Source organism: Homalodisca vitripennis, chromosome 6 (genome assembly GCF_021130785.1).
Source record: "Homalodisca vitripennis isolate AUS2020 chromosome 6, UT_GWSS_2.1, whole genome shotgun sequence".
In the NCBI taxonomy this organism is placed as follows: Eukaryota; Metazoa; Arthropoda; class Insecta; order Hemiptera; family Cicadellidae; genus Homalodisca; species Homalodisca vitripennis.
This window is the reverse complement of record NC_060212.1, coordinates 27330934-27352500: the sequence shown is the minus strand read 5'-3', so window position 1 is coordinate 27352500 and position 21567 is coordinate 27330934. Positions and strand designations below refer to the sequence as shown.

At 31.4% G+C, this 21567-nt stretch overlaps 1 protein-coding gene and 1 pseudogene across 1 annotated transcript; both read right to left on the bottom strand.

Moving 5' to 3' along the window:
• Positions 1-387: 387 nt before the first annotated feature.
• Positions 388-953, bottom strand: LOC124365330 (annotated as a pseudogene).
• Positions 954-1490: 537 nt separating this feature from the next.
• On the bottom strand, positions 1491-2501 carry LOC124365329 (putative uncharacterized protein DDB_G0282129). The gene is made up of 2 exons (XM_046821304.1): positions 2494-2501; positions 1491-2266 (listed from the first exon to the last, which is right to left on the bottom strand). Exons 1-2 carry the CDS (start codon positions 2499-2501, stop codon positions 1801-1803), a joined length of 474 nt encoding a protein of 157 aa, XP_046677260.1. The 3' UTR covers positions 1491-1800.
• Positions 2502-21567: the final 19066 nt, after the last annotated feature.

Below are 21567 nucleotides of genomic sequence, written 5' to 3'. Positions count from 1 at the left end.
AATTTTCAATCCGGAGGCTTTCTGTGATTTGTGTAACAAGGAATTCTGTAATAAATACTTCCTGAAAACTCATAAAGCCAACAAACACGGGATTTATTCAGAGAGCCCGAGTGGCCCAACTCTTCTAGACCCGATGCCCAGCCTACCCTTCACAAATTATTTTTCAACCAATAGTGATACGTACGAAAGTCCTCCTTCATACCAAACAATTAATATTTCAAAAAGCTTATTTTTTGAATCCAGTTATTCAATCAGCCGAACAGCTCCTAAAAAGAACCAAGCTCTTCAACAACAACAACAACAACAGCAGCAGCAGCAACAAACCAACGTTTATTCTTCTTTGAAATCCAATTCAAGTGGGAATATGAGAGCGCTTTGCAACATCTGTCAAAGAGAGTTTTGTAACAAATACTTTGTAAGAAGACATAAATTAAAGATACACGGTATTGTTGATCCTGTCGGTTTTAATGCTGGGTCCGAATTCGGAGACTGATTTCTGACAAAATCCAAGCCAAGTTGAGGGAGAAACAGTTCATCCACAATTCCATGAGAGTTCTGTTTATGGACCCTTAAAAAATATTTACTGCAAAGTTCTTTGTTGCAAATGTCACAAACGACACCGCCTATCTGTGCACCATTTTCAATTGAGATTCCGTGCATTCTCTGCATGTGAGTTTTCATGAAATATTTATTGCACAGTTCTTTTTTTGCAAATTTCACAGAAACTGCTGGTTGGTGTTTGTAAACCTTGTCTGTCTTCAGAAGAGTGCGTAGCGAATGGTATAGGTGATGTTTTTAATGAGTCGTTAATTTCTTTAGACTCTGAAAATCCTTTCAAGGTTTCAGGATTAATAGGAGCATCTGACTCGCCATGAACTTCATTCATGTGTTGTTCTAGTAAAAATTGTTTCGAAAATGTTTTCTGGCAGTGAGGGATTCTTTCTTGAAAGAGTGTGTTGGTGACAATAAGGAACTTTGAGAACTAGAATTTTCTTCTTCAGTTATATTTCCCATTTCCTCCAACAATACTGCATGCTCCTTTAGTATGTGGTTTTCCAGAAGTGACACATGGCCGACGTCTTTATCACAAACATCACATGTAGAACTGTCACTGTTATTCGAACTGTTCAATCGTGATATTAATGTTTGTATTTTTTGCAGACTTTCGGTATTTACGACAGTTTTATTTTCACTCTCCTCGAACTCTTTAGGATACTCTGATTTGACAACTGGTAAATAATTTTCAATCGGTTGTTTTTGTAAAAGATCGATGTCACCAAAATCTTTTCCTTTAGTAATATCGAATGGTTTGGTGTTTTGTTTGGTTAAAGCGAGGGCCTCATTAGGTAAAAACTTATTTGGATGAGTATAAGCTTGGTGCATTTTCAGTAAAAACTGGCTTTGGAAGTATCGGCCACATACATTACAAACACATTCTTATCCTTCCACTTCGAAACCGAGCTTTTCGGAAGCATCTTTACTAACTGAAGCCTCATTAACGATGAGATTGAGTGGAGTTGTTTGCATCTGATACCAAGACATGTTATTACCAGTTCCATTAACCGTTTCATCTTTCTTTTCGTCCACTGGAAGTATTCCGTGGCTTTTGAGTTTGTGAGTTCTTAAGAAATATTTATTGCAATATTCCTTGCAACAAATGTCACAAAACGCATCAGCGTTAACGACACCAAATTTCTTAAGCCGCACTGAAGAAAGAGCGTTTTCTTTATTATTGTCTTCATTTTGTGAAACGTGAATAAGAGGGCTGGTCTCAATGGAGGTTGGAGTTATATGTGATATCTAGGGTAGCTGAATGTCTTGTTCTGGTTCTTTTTCTGGTTTCTCTTTAGGTTTCTCCAAGCTGAGTTCCATGTTCTGTGACACTTCTTTCATATCCATATTAAAATTTGAAGGAATAAACTGTTTTGTGTACCCACTATAAGCTTCTGCTTCCGTCGTAGGCATATCGACTTTCTCTTGTGAGGTATTGTTATTTAAACTGTTGCTTTCTTGTGTATCTGCATTGGAACCTTCTTTTGAAACAGGACCAACAATACCGTGTATCTTTAATTTATGTCTTCTTAAAAAGTATTTGTTACAAAACTCTCTTTGACAGATGTTGCAAAGCGCTCTCGTATTCCCACTTGAATTGGATTTTAAAGAAGAATAAACGTTGGTTTGTTGCTGCTGCTGTTGCTGTTGTTGTTGTTGTTGTTGTTGTTGAAGAGCTTGGTTCTTTTTAGGAGCTGTTCGGCTGATTGAATAACTGGATTGAAAAAATAAGCTTTATGACCACAATGAACACTTCCACATTGCCCCTGTAGTAATGGAACAGGTTAAACAAATTTTCAAGGACTTAGCTAACCCCACGCTGCTGGCGAAATTTCTTCATGGACAGATCAAAAATCCGAGCGAGTCGCTAAACAGTGTAGTGTGGTCGCGTATTCCAAAATCGACTTTAGTTATAAAAAAGACCCTTGAGTTTGTGTTTACGAAGCCATTGCCTGTTTCAACAAAGGAAACGTTAAATGTGAAGTACTCAAGAAAGTAGGTATAATGCAAAAACTGTTGAGGTTATGAAGCGATTCGACAAGATGCGCATAAGGAAGGCGCAAAAGGCGGTGGAAGAGATTGAAAAGAAGTGTCACCAGAAGCGGGAGGCAGCTAAAAGACGTCTGGAGGATATATATGAGCAGCAGGAGGATCCAGATAACCCAGCCTATGCAGCAGGAATGCACTGAGCTACATGAGTCACTATTGTTTGGGTTATAGCCTACAATAAATGGAATTCCCGAAAAACTTGTTTTTTTTACACTTCGGTACCAATATCATCCAAACTATTCGAGGTAATAGTATAGTTTTTGTTTTGTTTTGTTTAAACTTTCATGGGTTTTATTTACAGCACAGGAAATTTGGTTTTAAAACCTAACACCAATTCTACATGGTTGCAAAGTCAAAATATTTGAATAAAAAAAGTAAATTTTAGAAAAATTTGTTAAAATACCTAAATAAAGTTATTTTAGAATTTCCTGTGCCATAAATACTCTAAAAGACATACATAACAAAAATAAAAAAATTAAGTAGGTTACGTCGCAAGGTTTTAGAGATATGTGTACCTTAAAATGACTAATTTAACATGCGCAGCATATGGCCCCCGGACGCCCCTTAATGTTCAATAAACGTTTAAAGCTTATATACTATACCATTGGTCTTGCAGAGAAAGATCAGTAAATTCAGTGCCAGAGAAATAAATAACGACCATGTTTTGTAAAAGACGTGCGAAACCATGAAGTACTGTTAACGGCCATGTTTATGGCACAATACATATCCTGGCTGAGCCACTGCAACCTCTGTTACTTATTAACTTTATAAGAGGCCATCCCCCTGAATTCTCACACAATATCTATCATCATGTAAAGTTAATATCGTATATTGAAATACTGGTCTGTCCTATTTACAAACACTATTACAAATAAAACACGTGTATCTCCGAAATTCGAGTTAAAATTGACGCAAAATAAAAAAACATATTTTGAGTGGATGTAAATATTTTTAATGGGTATTGGGGGATACAAAAGTGTGAAATCTTTGAAGTCCCCGGTTCTTTTTTCGTGAGGCTGCCTTTTGTTTATGTAATTGGGATTGCTTGAACTCAAATAAAAAATAATGGTGGGTTTCAAGTCTGCTTACATGCAGGTCCAGTTACAAAGCTGATTTACCACATTTCAGAAATTTCTGTTTTCTCATCTTAAGAATAAATAGATATGTATACTACTAAAAAGAAAATTCTGTATTTATCATAAAATATAAATTTTGCCTATTTTGAGTCAATTATACTAACAAATGTTCTTAAAAACTTATAAAATTCAGAAAAGATTTTATATTTTGAAATACACTCGGATTTCATCATAAAAATCCAAAATTGCTGTAATAAAAAATCCCAAAGTAAAATTTCATTGTAACCGTAATATTGTGCTTAGCGTACTCGTAATTCTCATAAGGCGTTGTTGCATCAAGTATGACCATAAACCATTTGCAGGCCACCGCCCGTTGGGTGACATCCTACCTTAAGAGGGGTGACTACAATCTACATTTCGTGGATATTATATTTCAAAAACTTTAAACTACTAATTGCGTCCCACATGGTTAAATTTTTGAGTATGTTTTTAATTTGCACTGATTTATTTTTACCATATGTAAATATAAACTCATCTTTTCAGAATAGTGAAATCATTTAGTATGCTCACTTTGATGGAATAAAGTGGAAATGTTATGTATTATTTATATTTATTACAATTTTTAAGTTTTTCCAATTGCTCCAAGAGTCTTCAATTTAGTATGCTGATGATATGAATACTTTTTCAAAGAAAACAGAGAAAAATTATAATTAAATCTAATGATTACCTAAGTTCTAGCAGTTTTAGCCCGATCGAAGTTATTTCTTTCATTTACATATATAATTTCTAAAACACCTCTATATACTAACACACTCTAATTAGAGAAACTTATTCTAATGCATAAACACCTAAAATAAACTTCCAAGAGCTACATTATACCGAGTATATTCGTTAAAATATAACCCTCCTAACTGAAAATGGCTGAGATCGTTCGAACTCTTAACGTGGCGTATTTACTTACACCTTGTTGTTAGTTTGCAAATAATGTTTTAGTTTAATTGATATATAAAACAGTGTTTACATATAAAACAAGGTGAATTTTGAATGTGTACACTTAGTTAATTATTAGCTCAATTGTAGCTTCAGTTATAAACTCTGAACGACCCCTATGCGTAAAATAGAGTTAAATTGAAATAAAATAATTCTAGGAAAAGTTTAAAAATTTATACGTTAGGAATAAATTAACTGAACATAATTAAATTTGAAATTAAAATGTTATAACTCCAGGAAAGTAAAATGCATTGAAAGTTAGAAAAATGTGTTTAGTAACAAGCAAAAATTCATTTAATAAACATTTAATTTACAATTATACAGCTTGTTTATACGTTACCGATTTAGGCATTGACATGCTCTTCCTTAAAATACTAGTAATTAAGTTTGTTGCAAAATATACTTTAACAAGAAATACAAAATTACATAAAAGAATATTTCTATGTATCGTAAATGAATAAAAGATTGTAATTATTAAAGCTTGGACTAATAAAAATACTTTATAGTTGTAACGTCTCTATTTTTGGGCCTAATTATAAAATTGCCATAATTCATAATAATTTATATGTTGCAATTTCACGTAAGCAATAATAAAATTTTCTACTATTTTGTATTGGGGGAAGTTGTCTTAAAGTGCTATGGATTTATAACACAAAGCAATATTTTCCAAATATAAAATCGATTGCACCACGTAAAAAATATAAAACACCGGGTTTTCCATATTTGATACTCATTATTATAATCACGAACTTTTGGGATTAGATACATGAAATAGTGATCAACACATTTTCCTGTAAATAATATTTCACCCTAACAAATAATTTAATTTTGTAGGTCAGTTTGAAATATAGGTACTAGGACCGCTACACAAGAGCGTGTGAAAACATGAGGAGAGAGATAACGGTGGCGTTTGTGGCACAATAGATCTTCCCTCTGGAGCCTTCCTCTCCCACTCCTCACCGCGGAGCTGCATCGTCTTCTCTTATTAACGTAATAAGCTGCTGTAGCATGACATATTTCAAGATGGCGTTAGTGACGTAGTGCTGTAGTCTACTAAAGGCAACAAACTGGTGTTTGCGAGATATAATGCAATAAATTTTGTTTAAGCTATTTTTATATTATCTAAATTATAAAGAGTTAGGAGTCTTCTAAAACTACTATCGACTTTAATTTTAAAAATAAATTATTTGATAGTTAAGAGTCAGTATTTTGAAAAAGGGAGCACAATTATTGTAATATACAGAAGGATGGAGGTGTGCTTCTGTTGTTTCGACTTTGGTTAGTCTCTTCAGTCATGGATAGGTCGAAGACCACTATGAGACAACGTTAAATGTGAAGGAAATTGATGTCATTTCATTAATGACAATCACAATTCACTGGGCGGTACGAACTTTAGACTCGCTTTTAGATACTCCTTCTGTCTGGAGTAACCAATCTTCAAAGTTTCATGAGACTATTCATACTATCTCAAAATGTATAAATTTCCAAATTTGAATTTCTGAGTTGTAGTGAGTAGTTGCAGATTTCAGCAACTCTGCTACGCAGGTGACAGATTTCAGTCACCTAGGGAGGTGGAGAGCAAGGCAAATAACCTTGTTAACGATCTTCCCATAAAAATAGTATCAAACACTGGTCATACAGAAGTATTTTGTACCAACAATGTCAATGTAATTTGAGCACCTTAAATAACAGACATTAACCCATTATTGTTATTTAAAATAACACAAAGTTATATATCGTCTGAAAAGCGTTATATTTTTTTATTCGAAAAGACTTCTGTTGGTATTTGATTAAGAAAGACAGTTTTGATTATTTCTATACTTTCATTTCCCATGACTTTTTTTCTGTCCATAAATATGTGTTAAAATTACCGTTGCACTTACATGTAGAGACAACGAGGGCATTTTGTTCTCATGTATTCCAATTATTGTGTACTTAAGATGTCTATGCTGTCTAAACGATAAAGATAGTTTCTTTGACCTACTTTGTTTTGAACTTTACCGAAATTTTTGGATCTCTTCAAACGTACATAAAAACAGATTACAGGAGTCAAGTCTGTGTAATGGTTATACTTCTGACAATGTACTAGCGGAGAGGGAACATACGTCTACATGGCAACAACTTTTATACTTTTACTACAACTTAATTTGTTGTGAAATCTCAAGTTTGACAAGTTGCAGAGCAAAGAATGGAAATTAAGATGGTGATGTCAAGGATGGGAACAATCATATGTTGGCTTATCTGGCCATATATAGCGATCTTCCAAGTTACCCAGAAGTATTTTTTGTTCTACATAGATCTTGATATGTATTACTCACTAATCTAAAATGTAAAGTTTCCATGATGCCAGATGGCCAGATTGGCTTCATATTGGTAGAAGTTCCATACCTAAACTTTGATTTATATTATTAATAGCCACTTCAGTGAAAAAATTGGGATAGAAATTACAAGGACAGGAATTAGAAGACTATTTTACGATACTGAACGATTCTTATCAATGGAAATACACTAAGATTAAATATTTCAACCAGCGATATTCATAATGACCGGAGAACTAAGATATCTAATGTCATAAGAGACCAAGATATGTGATTTACTGTGAAGAATAAATTATGGCATTACCGTATTTATCGATATAGTTGTAAATTTCCCTTTACAGTTTTCATGACCTGAGAAGCAATCAAAGCAGTTATTATACCCACTAAAACAGTGAGTATCAATAAAATATAGGTTATTGCCTTTCTCCAGGACGCTCCTATTACTATAGCTTTAGTGCAATAAGCTTCTATAAATAAGGTAACGCCAATGTCAGTCACGTATATATAAAATTATTTCTGTGATTGAAGCTGATTCTATAGTGGTGTATGGATTATAAAATATTCTCCTAAAATAGTGATTGAGGGAAATTTGCGCTTTCAATGTATGCACATAAATGTATTATAGCGTAAAAAAACTTACTATATTTATGTAAGTTTTTTAAGATTTCGAAGGGGGGAAAGCTTGATTTCCATGAGACCCCTCATTATATACGCCCATGTCCACTAAGTTCTTACACAACATCATGTTGATTTACGAAACCACGGTTCGTTCGATAGAAACAGACAACAGATATCTCAGTCCCAAATACTTGGTAACCACTTCGTGTAAAATCCTGCATTTTTTGCGAGCGAACTGGAAATACCCTGATTGAAGAATTCATATGGAAGCAAAACCCACACATTATGTTGAGGTAAAACTATTTCATAAGTGGTTTGTAAATTGACATGCACGATTAAGGAAATTCCGAATTCGAGCTAATCGTGTCTATGAGCTCTTGGAACAAGAAATTGCCCTAACAAGGATGGATGATAATTATAAAAAATTTTACTCCCCAAAACGTAAAAACAATTTACGTAAAATGACAGCTGTTTCAATAAAAAAGTAAATATATGGTCATATAATTTTATTTAAATTTTTTGTTACGCTGTGCATACAGTAAAGATGCACACTATTTACAGTGTTTTTACACCTTACACAAAACCTTATTAGAGTATAAATATTTCAGTCAGGTTACTATAAATTGAAATGTGTTACAATGAAATAAACTATCAATAACATAACTATCCGCAGTACTCAACAGCAGGTCACGACATAAAGTAGCCACGTACTAATGTACTTGAAAGGACATACCATAAAAATGCAATGGATACAACAATTTTCCAACAATAAAAAGTATTTAATGGCCTCTTACTCTTCTAAACTAGCTATTCTACTTGACACACATCAGGAATATATCTTCTGTGGGTTTCCATATAATAGTTTATCTAAGAGACTGCGTTATCGGTCATCTATAACTAATTGATAGGAAGATACATACAGGACGTAACTAAACATTCTAAAAACATTTAGAATGTTGATCCATGGACCAATATGATCTAAAAAAACTTAACGAAAGCAGTTATCTATATCCTTTCTCGTTTAATTTCGATCTGTATGCGTGTGCTTTTACATTATTTCCCTCAAGAAACAAAAAAAGTTATGAAACTTACATTTCATTCAATTAATTTTATTGCTGTAGTTAATTAAGAATTTTTTACTACCTCATCTCGTAAAGAATGGCAAAGATTTGAAATTTGTAACGCTTAATACCGGAAAACATAATAGAATTACAACAATTACATAATAAAAGTTGCTACGTCTTAATACAAACATTTTGACAACAAGGCCATGAATATAGTACTTAAACTGCATTTCATAGCTTGAACATCAAACTATTTTACTGCTATCTATTATTCGTTATTGGCATACTTATTTAATAATATATCCATGATTTTAATTTAGGTATGTTTGGTCTGATTTTGTATGAATCAAAAACATAAAATAGACTCAAATTGCTATGTGAGATCTTTAAGTGTTAACATTTCGTATAAAATATAAGGACTGTAATATGATTTCTTTTAATTCTTTATGAATTTAATCCATTTATCCATACCAGTGTTCTCTTAACTCCAAAATTTTGAATGATGCCTTGTAATGTCATGTGTAAGTAAATTTATCGGCACAATAGTTAGATGTATACAAGACTGAGTCATTATTTTGTGATTCTCTGAGTGCCGAGGTCAAAATCTTCGTTACATTTAGAATCATCAGTGATATTTACAAAAGTTCCTATCGAGCCTTGATACTCTGAGAGCAGCCACGTGTAGTGCCACACAAGTCCGTTGTGCTCAATGTGCATAGTTTCCATGAATGAAGAGTAACACTTCCTAACTTAACTGTCCTTTAGCATCTCAGGGTTATGCGTACAGTACAATAGCTCACCAGTTACAGACAATATTTGGACAAGTTTTTCATTTCCGGATTATGTTCGAATGTAAGTAGTGAAGATTTTCATGAAGGCGATTCAACCCGTTCTTTGTATCTGTGCTTATTAATCAGGGATGAATATATTTGTACAAATCGATAATTACTGTTCTCAAGACGTATATTGTTTTTAGTTTTATTTTAAGCAGTTTCTATCAAAAACCGTTAAACGGCAAGTGTAGTATAGCGAGTATTGTATTAAAAATACAATCCAATCAAACCTATTGTGCTTGCTTGTTCTGAGTGCGTGTTGTTGTTGGTTGACCTGGAGCTGTATTTATGTGGTTATGTTGGCCAGGCAGCTACAGTTTGTTGTTGCCCTTGTTATGTTGAGAGGCGATGTTTAACTCTACGAGCAAATCTACTCGTACACACTTTACCGTTCTGTTGTGGTACGTTTATTTGTACATTCCTTGAAATCAAAACGTGAGAGATATTTATTGGGATCGCCCTGTTTTTATAACATTTTTCTAGTGTTGCCTCGCTTTACTTATCTATAGTACTGGTTTGCTTGAGATTGTATTTTGGAGGTGGCTTTGATGTTCTTTCGGAGGGAGAATAGTTGAACGTATTCTTTTTCAGTTCGCAACAAAAGTGATTTATATTGTACGGTTGACTTTATGGATTATTTTATGTATAAGTTTAGGTGTACATATTACAGCAGTAAGATTTATTGTTATTTTGAATTGCGCAAATCAAAATCCTATGTTGACAAAATAAAGTTGGAGTATTTATTTGGAGTTATCGCAGTTGGCGAAAGAAGTACGGGTCGGGCGTTGTAGGAGTTGGAGGCGGGGGTGGGTAGCAAGGAGGCACTAAGTGCAAACTGCCCGCCTCCTGCCTGCAGTTTAATTTCGTTGCATTTGAAAATCAAAACTATTTTAAGAAGCTATTATTTAAAAAATGAGGTAAACTAGATCAAAACTTAGGTTAGTTCGTGTATTGAAAGTGAATTATTTTAATACCATTTAGCCATAAGTATCCCAGGTGTATTTCATGTTGATTTAATGTCTGGTTTTAGATACTTTTTGTTACAGCCAGTTGGCTTTATTTCTAGTTAAGTGTGTAATTGTTCTCCTATTGTGCTATTTTCTACATGTACTATATGGGATCAAGCCGTATTTGTCTTCATAACGGGCGCAAACGATTGCTAGCACACTAACCCGACTAACCAGTTAGTTGTACTTAGATTTTGTTGTTATGTATTGTACCTGTGACGTCTTTAAAGTTCCTTGAATATTGTATAAAAATAGGATTTAGAGTATTTTTATATTTTGTTACTTTTTACTTGATGACTTCTAAAATATAAAATAAATTCAGCTGTTAAAATCTCTACAACATTTTCTCATAGTATACTTTACACCCATGCCTTACACAGTCCTATACTGTAGACACTTGTAGATTTATTTAGGATAATGTTTGTAACTGAAATGCTTGAAAATATATCGAGTACAGTTTTAGTGTCACCCAGGTTTAATGTGTTTATGATAAGCTTTTTACTCGATAAGGATAAGGACAATGCAGGTAACTTGAAAAACAAAACAGGGTTGCCACACTTTTTATGGAACATTGAAACTGTTGAAATTTCCCCACATTACCATATGTACTTTGCTAATAAAAGTATTAACATACTCGTATCAAACACAACGCATTTCAGTTGATGTAACTTTGTTCTAAATTATGTAACACATGGAAGAATCCTTGTTGGAAGATAATAACTATATGTTACTTACTTCAAGACATATTTTTTGTTATTAATATTTTGCTTTAGGGTGTTTTCGATACATGCTTGTAGCAGAAATATAATATAATGGGACACAGCATTGGACATAGTATCATTGAAAAATTATTTATAATGTTGATATATACAAAGTTTATGATATAAACATAATTTTTACAACACACACACACACACACACGCACACACACACACACACACACACACACACACACACACACACACACACACACACACACACAGAGAGAGAGAGATTGCAACGATGAATTCGCTTCATTTAAGATGTTTGCACCGTTTTTTAAGTTTAAATCTTTCATCTTTGAACAGATAAATACTTTGTAGGAACTGATTAATTAAATCTTTATAGTCTCAATATATATTTATGAAATAAATGGAAATGTATTATTTAGAACAACAGCACCAAAGCCAATGTTCTATAATTTTATTTCCTAAACGATTATGGAAAAGAAATATTTGGGATAAAAATACTCAAAACTAGTGAGCTCGTACGACAATGTGATATGGCATTCAAACAGCGGATTTAGGTATAAAGAAATGAATACAAACATGCCTCAACGATCCATTATTTACCACTTTACAGTGAACAAGTAAACTCAACATGGCACTACAAATATCTTAGACGGATAATAGATTATAAGAACCGGAATTAAACGCGTTTTGAGCGAAATATTTTTCCGAGACCTTCGTACTTCTATATTATTTATTGATCAGGGCAAAAAAAACAGACTCAGTTGTGGCGTTGGATATATAGTTGTTACAATAAAATATGCTCCTATATGTACAAAAACTATAAAAAGTCAGGTTATACTCTGATTTGCTTAACCATAAACACATAAATAATATGGACCTTGTAGAGAATTCACAAGTTTCACAAAGTCCCTTTACATAATTTGATGATTAATTTAATTGCACCTAATTATTTATTTTAAAATGTATTAACTATATTCGTTAGGGTAGATATACAAGAGAATACTTTCTCTAATTACTTTTCTTATCTGTTTATTATTTAGCTTTTCATTAATTTGGACTTTAAAAATCCTTTTACCTTTGTTGTAAAAGTTTTTTCTCAAGAAAAGGGTTTCTTCCTTCAAATAAAATAAACAAAATTAAATTAATGTCTTAAGTAATAAAATCGAACTAAAAATGTAACTTTCACATAATTCCGTAACTGTTCGAACACCCATATAAGTAATAAATGTTCTTTAGTCAGAACTTAAATGCACACTGCAAAATATTTAATTTTCTAAATATTAATATCTGCTAATGATAACCCTTACCGAGTAAGTATGTATTTAAAAACAGCACAAATTGCAATATTAAATTCTTACAATTTAAATTGCAGGATTAATATCTCTCAAATTTGTCTTGTTTTGGGAGTATTTTCAAGTCCACTATCCACGGGCAATAATAACGAAACAAAATCTGATTGAGTTAAATTAAATATAAAACAAACAGTCAGTTGCTATTTGAGAATAAGAAAACTATTTAATTTATAATTTTTCAAGTTAATACTTAATACTATTTTTAGAAGTACAGCTTCAAATTTAACCTTTATTTTAATAGGATAGTTTAGTAAAAAAAAAACAGCGTGTTAAAATGTGTATCCTACTATCCCGTAATCAGAAACGTAATATTTCCTTATTGGTTCAATTGAATAAAATACTTGTACTCACACTGTACTTCTATTTCACACTAAAATTGGTTTTTTAGTTAATTTAGAGTAAAGGTTATGGTAATATCAAGTAAAGACCATGTAATCTACCTCACTTTTATAAATTATGAAATGCAAGTCAGCAAAGCAACTGCTTGACAAATGGAAACCAGACATAAGGCGCATTATCATAGCATTGGGTATTCTGTTTGTGCTTGGGGCAATCCAAAGCGCAGATGTAGGTTATTCAAAGTGCATTTCACAACCAGTTATGAAACAAAATAAATACTTGTCTTTGTCAACGTTTAAATTGAAGGTGTAACATTTGTGATGGTAACTGTACTTTTAGTTGTAAGTGATGAGATTGTGTAAATCATTATAATACTAACACAAATATAAATTCTTTTGTATATTTTTGTTTTAAGCTGATATTTCAAAAACTCACTGTAAATAATGTTAATAATTCACCGATATCTAAATATATTTGTTATTTACTGATTCCATTCCTCAGTTTTATGATTTATATAAACTGATAAATTGATTTACTTCATAAAGAATTAAAAGGGATCAATATTACAGTTCTTATATATTTATACGGAATGTTAACATTTAAAGGTCTCACACAACCAATTTGACTCCATTTTATGTTTTTGATTGATACAAAATCATACCAAATATATACAAAGTAAAATCATGGATTTATTATTAAATAAGTATGCCAATAAAGAATAATAGATAGCAGTAAAATAGTTTGATGTCCAAGCTATGAAATGCAGTTTAAGTCCTATATTCATGGCCTTCATGTCGAAATGTTTGTATTAAGAGAGTAGCAACTTGTATTATGTAATTGTTAATAATGCTATTAAGTTTTCCGGTATTAAGCAGTACAAATTTCAAATCTTTGCCATTCTATACGAGATGAGGTAGTAAAAAAATACCTTAATTTACTACTGCAATAAAAGTAATTTCCATCAAATGTAAGTTTCATAACTTTTGTTTCTTGAGAGAAATAATTTTAAAAGCACACGTAAACAGATCGAAATTAAATGAAGAAAGATAAATAACTGCTTCCGTTTAGTTTTTTTAGATAATATTGGTCCATGGATCATCATTTTTAAATGTTTTTTAGAGAGTTTAGTTACATCCTGTATTTATCTCCCTGTCAATTAAGTTATACATTACCATGTACCGATACCGCATTCTCTTAGATAAAATATTATAAGGAAACCCACCGAAAGATATATTCCTGATGTGTGTCAAGTAGAATAGCTACTTTAGAAGAGTAAGAGGCCATTAAATACTGTTTTATTGGGTGGCAAACTTGTTGTAGCCATTGTATTTTTATGGTATGTACTTTCAAGTACATTAGTACGTGGCTACTCCCTGTCCTGACCATGCTGTTGAGTACCGCAGAGAGTTATGTTATTGATAGTTTATATCATTTGTAACACATTTCAATTTATTGTATCCTGACTGAAATATTTATTCTTTAATAAGGTTTTATTTAAGGTGTAAAAAAACCTGTAAATAGTGTGGATCTTTACTGTATGCACTGCGTAACAAAAAAATTATAAAAATAAAATTATTAAAACGTACATTTCCTTTTTGTGTAACAGCTGGCAGTTTCTGTTAATTTTTTTTACGTTTTGGAGAGTAAACATTTTTACAATTATTCATCCATCTTTGTTAGAGCAATTTCTCGTTTCCGAGACCTCATAAACACGATTAGCTCGAATTCGGACTTTCCTTAATTGTGCTTGTCAATTTACAAACCACTTATGAAATAGTTTTTACGATGCAACTCCGTTACATTAATACGCTGGACAGTTCTACTCAATAACAACTCAGGTTGTTACTGCCTCAACATAATGTGTGGGTTTTGCTTTCATATGAATTCATTCAATCGGCGTATTTTTCTAGTTCGCTCGCAAAAAATGCAGGACTGTACACGAAGTGGTTACTGAGTATTTGGGACTGAGACGTCTGTTGTCTGTTTCCGTCGAACGAACCGTGGTTTCGTAAAGCAACATGATGTTGTTTAAGTACTGAGTGGACATGGGTGTATATAATGAGGGCCTAATGCAGATTAAGCTTTCCCCCCTTTGAAATCTTAAATAACGTATATAAGTATAGTAACGTTTTAAAGCTATAATACATTTATGTGGATACACTGAAAGCGCAAAGTTCCCTCAGTCTCTATTTTCAGGAGGATACTTTATAATCTATACCCACCATAGAACGTGGTGTATGAGGTGTATGAGGCTTTACCTTATTTGTAGAAGCTTATTCCACTAAAAGCTATAGTAATTGGAGGAGCGTCCTGAAGAAAGACAATAACCTATATTTTATTGACACTCACTGTTTTTATTAAGTATATTAACTGCTTTGATTGCTTCTAAGGTCATGAAAACTGTAAAGGGAAATTTACAACTATATCGATAAATATGGTAATGCCATAGTTTCTTCTTCATAGTAAATCACATATCTTGGTCTCTTACCACATTAGTTATCAAAGTTCTCCGGTCATTTTGAATACCCCTGGTTGGAATATTAAATCGTAGTGTATTTCCATTGATAAAAAATCGTTTGAAAATCGTAATATAGTCTTCTAATTCCTGTCCTTGTAATTTCTTTCCTAATTTTTTTCATTGAAGTGGCTATTAATAATATAAATCAAAGTTAAAGTATATACATTCTACCAATATTAAGCCATTGTCCCATCTGCCATCATGGAGACTTAAAATTTTAGATTTAGTGAGTGATTCATTTTAAGATCTATGTAGAATAAAAAATACATCTGGGTAAACTTGGAAGATCTCTATATATGGCCATATAAGCCATCATATGATTGTTCTCATCCTTGACATCACCAACTGAATCTCCATTCTTTGCTCTGCGTCATGTCAAATTTGAGATATCACACCAAATTAAGTTTTACTGAAAGTAAAATAGTTGTTACCATATAGATATATGTGTTAAGTTCAGCTCCCTCTCCGCTTTTACATTGTCAGAAGTATAGCGATTTCACAGATTTGACTCCTGGAATCTGTTTTTGTGTACGTTTAGACATCATAGACATCTGTAGTACACAATAATTAGGAATACATGAGACCAAGATGTCCTCATTGTCTTATCAGGTGAATTATCTACATGTAAGTGCAACATTGGTAATTTTAACACGTATTTATGGACATAAAAAAAGGCATGGGAAATGAAAAGTATATAAAGAAATAATCAAAACTGTCTTTCTTAATCAATACCAACAGAAGTCTTTTTGCATAAAAAAATAGAAACGCTTTTCAGATTGAAATTATAAACCTTTGTGTTATTTTAAATAACAATAATGGGTTAATAGCCTGTTATTTAAGGTGCTCAATTACATTTACATTGTTGGTCCGAAATACATATGTATGACCAGTGTTTGATGTTATTGTTATGCAGAGATCGTTCGTTTAACAAGGTTATGTGCCTTTCTCTCCACCTTCCTAGTGAATGAAACCTGTCACCTGCGTAGCAGAGTTGCTGAAATCTGCAACTACTCAGCTACCAACTCAGAAATTTAAATTTGGAAATTTATACTGTGGTAGGTATCTTTCGTGATGGTAGTATAATAATCTCATTACATTTTGAAGATAGGTCGCTCCAGACGGAATTATTATGTAAATCGAGTCTAAAACGCTCGTACCGCCCATTGAACTGTGATTGTCATTAATGAAACGACATCACTTTCATTCAACATTTAAACGTTGCCTCATAGTGGTCTTCGGGCCCTATCTATGACTGTAGAGACTGAACCAAAGTCGAAACACAACAAGAAGCATACCACCTCCTTCCTTCTGTATATTACAATAATTGTGCTCTCTTTTTCAAAATACTGACTCTTAACTATCAAATAATTTATTTTTCAAATTAAAACCGATATAACTTTTAGAAGATTCCTAACTCTTCATAATTTTAGGTAGTATGAAAATAGCTTAAACAACATTTTATCGTTTCATATCTGCAAACACCAGTTTGTTGTCTGTAATACTACAGCACTAGGTCACTAACCCATCGTGAAATATCTCATGCTACACCCAGCTTATTACGTTAATAAGAGAAGACGATGCAGCTCCGCGGTGAGGAGTGTGAGAGGAAGGCTCCAGAGGTAAGATCTATTGTGCCATAAACGCCACCGTTATCTCTCTTCATGTTTTCACGCGCTCTTGTGTAAGCGGTCCTAGTACCTATATTTCAAACTGACCTCCCAAATTAAATTATTTGTTAGTGTGAGTTATTAGATACATGAAAATGTGTTGATCACTATTTCAAGTGAACAACCCAAAGTCCATGATTATGACCGTGAGCATTAAATATGACAAACAGTTTTTTTTTTTTTTTTATGTGGTGTAATCCATTATGTATTTGGAAAATATTGTTTTGTGTTATAAATCCATAGCGTTTTAAGATCTTCCTCCAATACTAAATAGTTTTTAAAATTATACTATCGTTCTACGTGAAATATCAACATATAAATTATGAAATTTAGTCAATTTTATAATTGGGCCCAAATAAAAATATGTGAAGATAGAGACGTTAGAATTTTAAAATATGTGTATAATTAAAAGCTTGAAGAATTTTAAATGTTTATTTATTTACAAACCATCACTTTAGAACTATTCTTTTGTTCAATTTTACGTTTTTATGTTTTATTAAAGTATTTTTTTTTAACTAATTTAAATACGAGTATTTTAACGAAGACCATGTTGATGCCGTAGTCTATGTATTATAAGTAATCTGTAAAATAACGCATTTATTTTTTAACTGTTATTCTGGCTGAATACAATATTGAAACTTTCCAACTTCCAATGCCTTTTGTTTCACGTGGAGTGATAAAAGTTTAAAGTTTAATTTCTACAGATTATATATCCAGTGAAGTTATTCCTAACTTATCTGATTTAACATAAATAAATTTTTCCTTACCCCAAAATAATTATTGGACTCCTTAAAAAAATGTTTAACAATATTTTTTTTTTAAACAATTGTTTTTACCCCCAAACACGCATTTAAAATCTTTTGACTTCGATTCAAATAAATTTCAGTATGTTGTTTTAAGAATTTACAGATAAAATTTAGATTTTCCTAGATTTTTTTACCTAGTGTTGCCCACGTAATTTTTTACTTAGTTTTCTATATGACTAAGTGAAATGATGTTTTTAAAATAAGTATAATGTAAGATTTAAATTAAACTATAATAGATATTATAATATTTTATATAATATCATGAATTTTATATTTTTATAACAGAATCATGTCACTTCCTAAAGCGATAACTCTTACACATACAGGAAAGAATTCTATTTGTTATCTTCAGCCATTGGAAGTAAACAAGAAAATAAGACCTTCACTAAAACCATTAAATATTTACTGCCTTGATTTTCTTAATTGTTTTGCATATAAGGTAGTTATTTCAAGGACTACGATCGTAAAATTAAAAAATATGTTTTCAAACCTCATTCGTTAGAAAACCCAACGTTTACATATATTATAAATATTAATTACTTACTCGTATTTATGGTCCTTTTATGGTATGTTCTATGTGGTTGATTAGTCAAAGAAAGTAACTGAGACCAAAGTAATGATACAAACATCTCATTCCTCGCTTTATATTCTTATGTAACTCTTTCAACCCTAAAACAAATAAATAATGTTTTATTTAATAAAGAGAACAGTTAAGTATTATAATGAATTGATTTAAATTTACATAATGATAGATATTGTGTGAGAAGTCAAAGCGATACCCTAGTGTATGGCCTCTCATAAAGTTAATAAGTAACAGCGGTTGCAGTGGCTCAGCCAGGACATGTATTGTGACATAAACAGCGCCGTTAACGCTACTTCATGGTTTCGCACGTCTTTTACAAAACATGGTCGTTATTTATTTCTTCCACATTGAATTTACTGATCTTTATCTACAAGACCAATGGTATAGTATATAAGGTTTAAAAGATTCAATGTGACAGTTATATTACTAGCTATAAATACTTTCTGCGACAGTTTGTGTACCTTCAAGTAAATATATTATTGTTTGTAATATGTTATTTTGTTATACCTTTTTTAATTACAAAATCCTTTTACACACAATTTCAGATGAGTACTTAAGAATATATACAATATTGTACAGGTGGAAATAAAAAAGAAAAATGTTGGAGATTGATCAGTTTTTGTTTTAATTGTATAATATTAAAAAGAAAACATACCTCATTAAAAAAAACATAAGGTATACTTTCGGTTCTTTATCTATCTTAAAACATATACTTCATTAATTATTTGTGTCTGAAAATGAAAAGCTGTAAATAAAACTGTAAATTGTTAGTAATAGTTAAGTGCCCCAGGTGTGTCAACATCTGGCTGGTGTACACCTGCTAGTTGAAAGTATGCAAAACACAACGCGTTACTAAACTCTGGGCAACATCATGGATGTCCATAAGTGACATAATCTACCGAAAACCTAGAGATAGATATTGGGGTAATAGGGTTGGTCGGTAAGTTTAGTTTACATTATAGGATTATTGGTTAAGTAGGTGGGGCTATTTATGTTAAACTTTTTCTCAAGCGTAAACATGAAGGAGGATTCTCGCCCGGTCGTGATTTTATGTTCAGGAACCTAGTATTCTATATTTAAATGTAGTGTACATAAACATTTGCCATCATATTTAAAAATCCATTCACATTTTAAATAAACTTAAAAGTGGAGATTAAAAAAACAAATTTAGAAAACTGTTTTATAATAAAGTAAATTACTTTATGTAAATCTTATTTTGATGTCAGTGTGAAGTTTATACTAGAGCAAAGCACTTAATGTAATCTTTTTCTTTTTCCTAGAACAGTCTTATACAAAGTAACATTATTTTGATTTAATTTTTTAATAAAAGAATTAAAATATCAAACATAACGTATTTCACACGCATACATTTAATTTCTTTATAAAGTACTTAAACATAGTAGAATCTTTAATGAAAGATAAACTTTCATTTCACTCACTTAAGACATCTTTTGAGTTATCAACATTATGCTTCAGAGAGTTTTCACTGCATGCTTGTAGCAGTAATAAAAGATCATAGAACACATTGAACAATGATTTATACTTTCAATATATGTAACGATGATCTTGTAAACATAATTAATATGACTGATTAAAACGGAGAATTGGCTTTATTAAAAATTTACTACCATAGTCTTAATATATACTTATGATAAAAAGGGAAATGTATTATTTATAAAAACAAAGCCAATGTTCTATAATTATATTTCCTAAATTATTATGGAAAGAAATATTTGAGATAAAAATACTCCAAATTACTGAGCTCCTACGACAATCCTATATCGCATTCATACAGTGGATTAAGGTAAAAAATGAGAGAAATGAATACAAACATTCCTTAACAATCCATTATTTACCACATTACAGTAAAAAAGTAAACTCAACATTCGCATTACAAATAACTTAAAAGTGAATTAAAATTGAACTTTGTTAATAACTTTGATTGAATTTTGGAAATTTAGTAATTTATTAATATTTAATTAGAACTGTTTTATTGTGAATTAATAATTGGAAATTAATTAGACTTTAATAATTGTTTGAGAGTGTTTTGAGCGTTGAATTGCAAAGAATTGAAAGTTAAGGCACAACTAGTGGAAAAAAAAACATACTACTTACAAAATAACTAACAATTATTACGCAACAATACAACTATTGACAACAATTAACAATTATTGATTGTTGTTGGGTGATGTAAGTTTGATTTTTTATTTTTGAATTTTGAGTGAGCTTAGTTAGAAGTGAACATTTTTATTTTAGTTATTTCCAAGTGGCATTTGATTTTTATTTGAAAACTATATTATTTTATTTCAGAAGAGAGCTCTGATTTTTTTATATATTTTGACTGAAATTTTTATTTCTTGCCAAAGGACCTTTTTAATATTAATGACCGGTTTGTCAATTCTTTGCTGAAAATAGAGAGTAAAGAAATTCTGAAACATTGAACTTTTTTAATTTGCTAGTTTAAAATAAACCCATTATTTTGATTTAGAACTGTGATTTTATTTTAGACAAACCAGACAATATTTAATAGTTAAAACAAATTTAGTAAAAACTGTTACTGAATATTCACTTGGAGCTTACTAATCAAAACATATTTTATATCGTCTTGGACGTCTGATTGATCATTTTATTGAGAATATTCTTTAATATTAATATCTACTATCCAAGTCGATATATAAACTGATTAATTATATCTTTATATTGTTAATATCTATTAAAAAAGGGAAATGTAGTATTTTGAACAATAAAGACAATGTTCTATACATTTATTTCCTAAATTATTATGGAAAAAAATATTTGGGATAAAGATACTCAAAACTGGTGAGCTCCTACGACAATGTGATATGGCATTCAAAGAGTGGATTAAGGTAAAAAAGAGAAAAATGAATACTGACATACCTCAACGATCCAGTAGAACAGTTAATTAAAAACCAAGCCTTTGATTGGCCTCTAACTATCTAATCACAAGGTCAGAAAGAACAAATTAATCTTCAAACTACTCCTATTGTAATCACGTTAACTAACTAGACTACCAGAAAAGCCTGCTTTCTCACTGCATCACTAT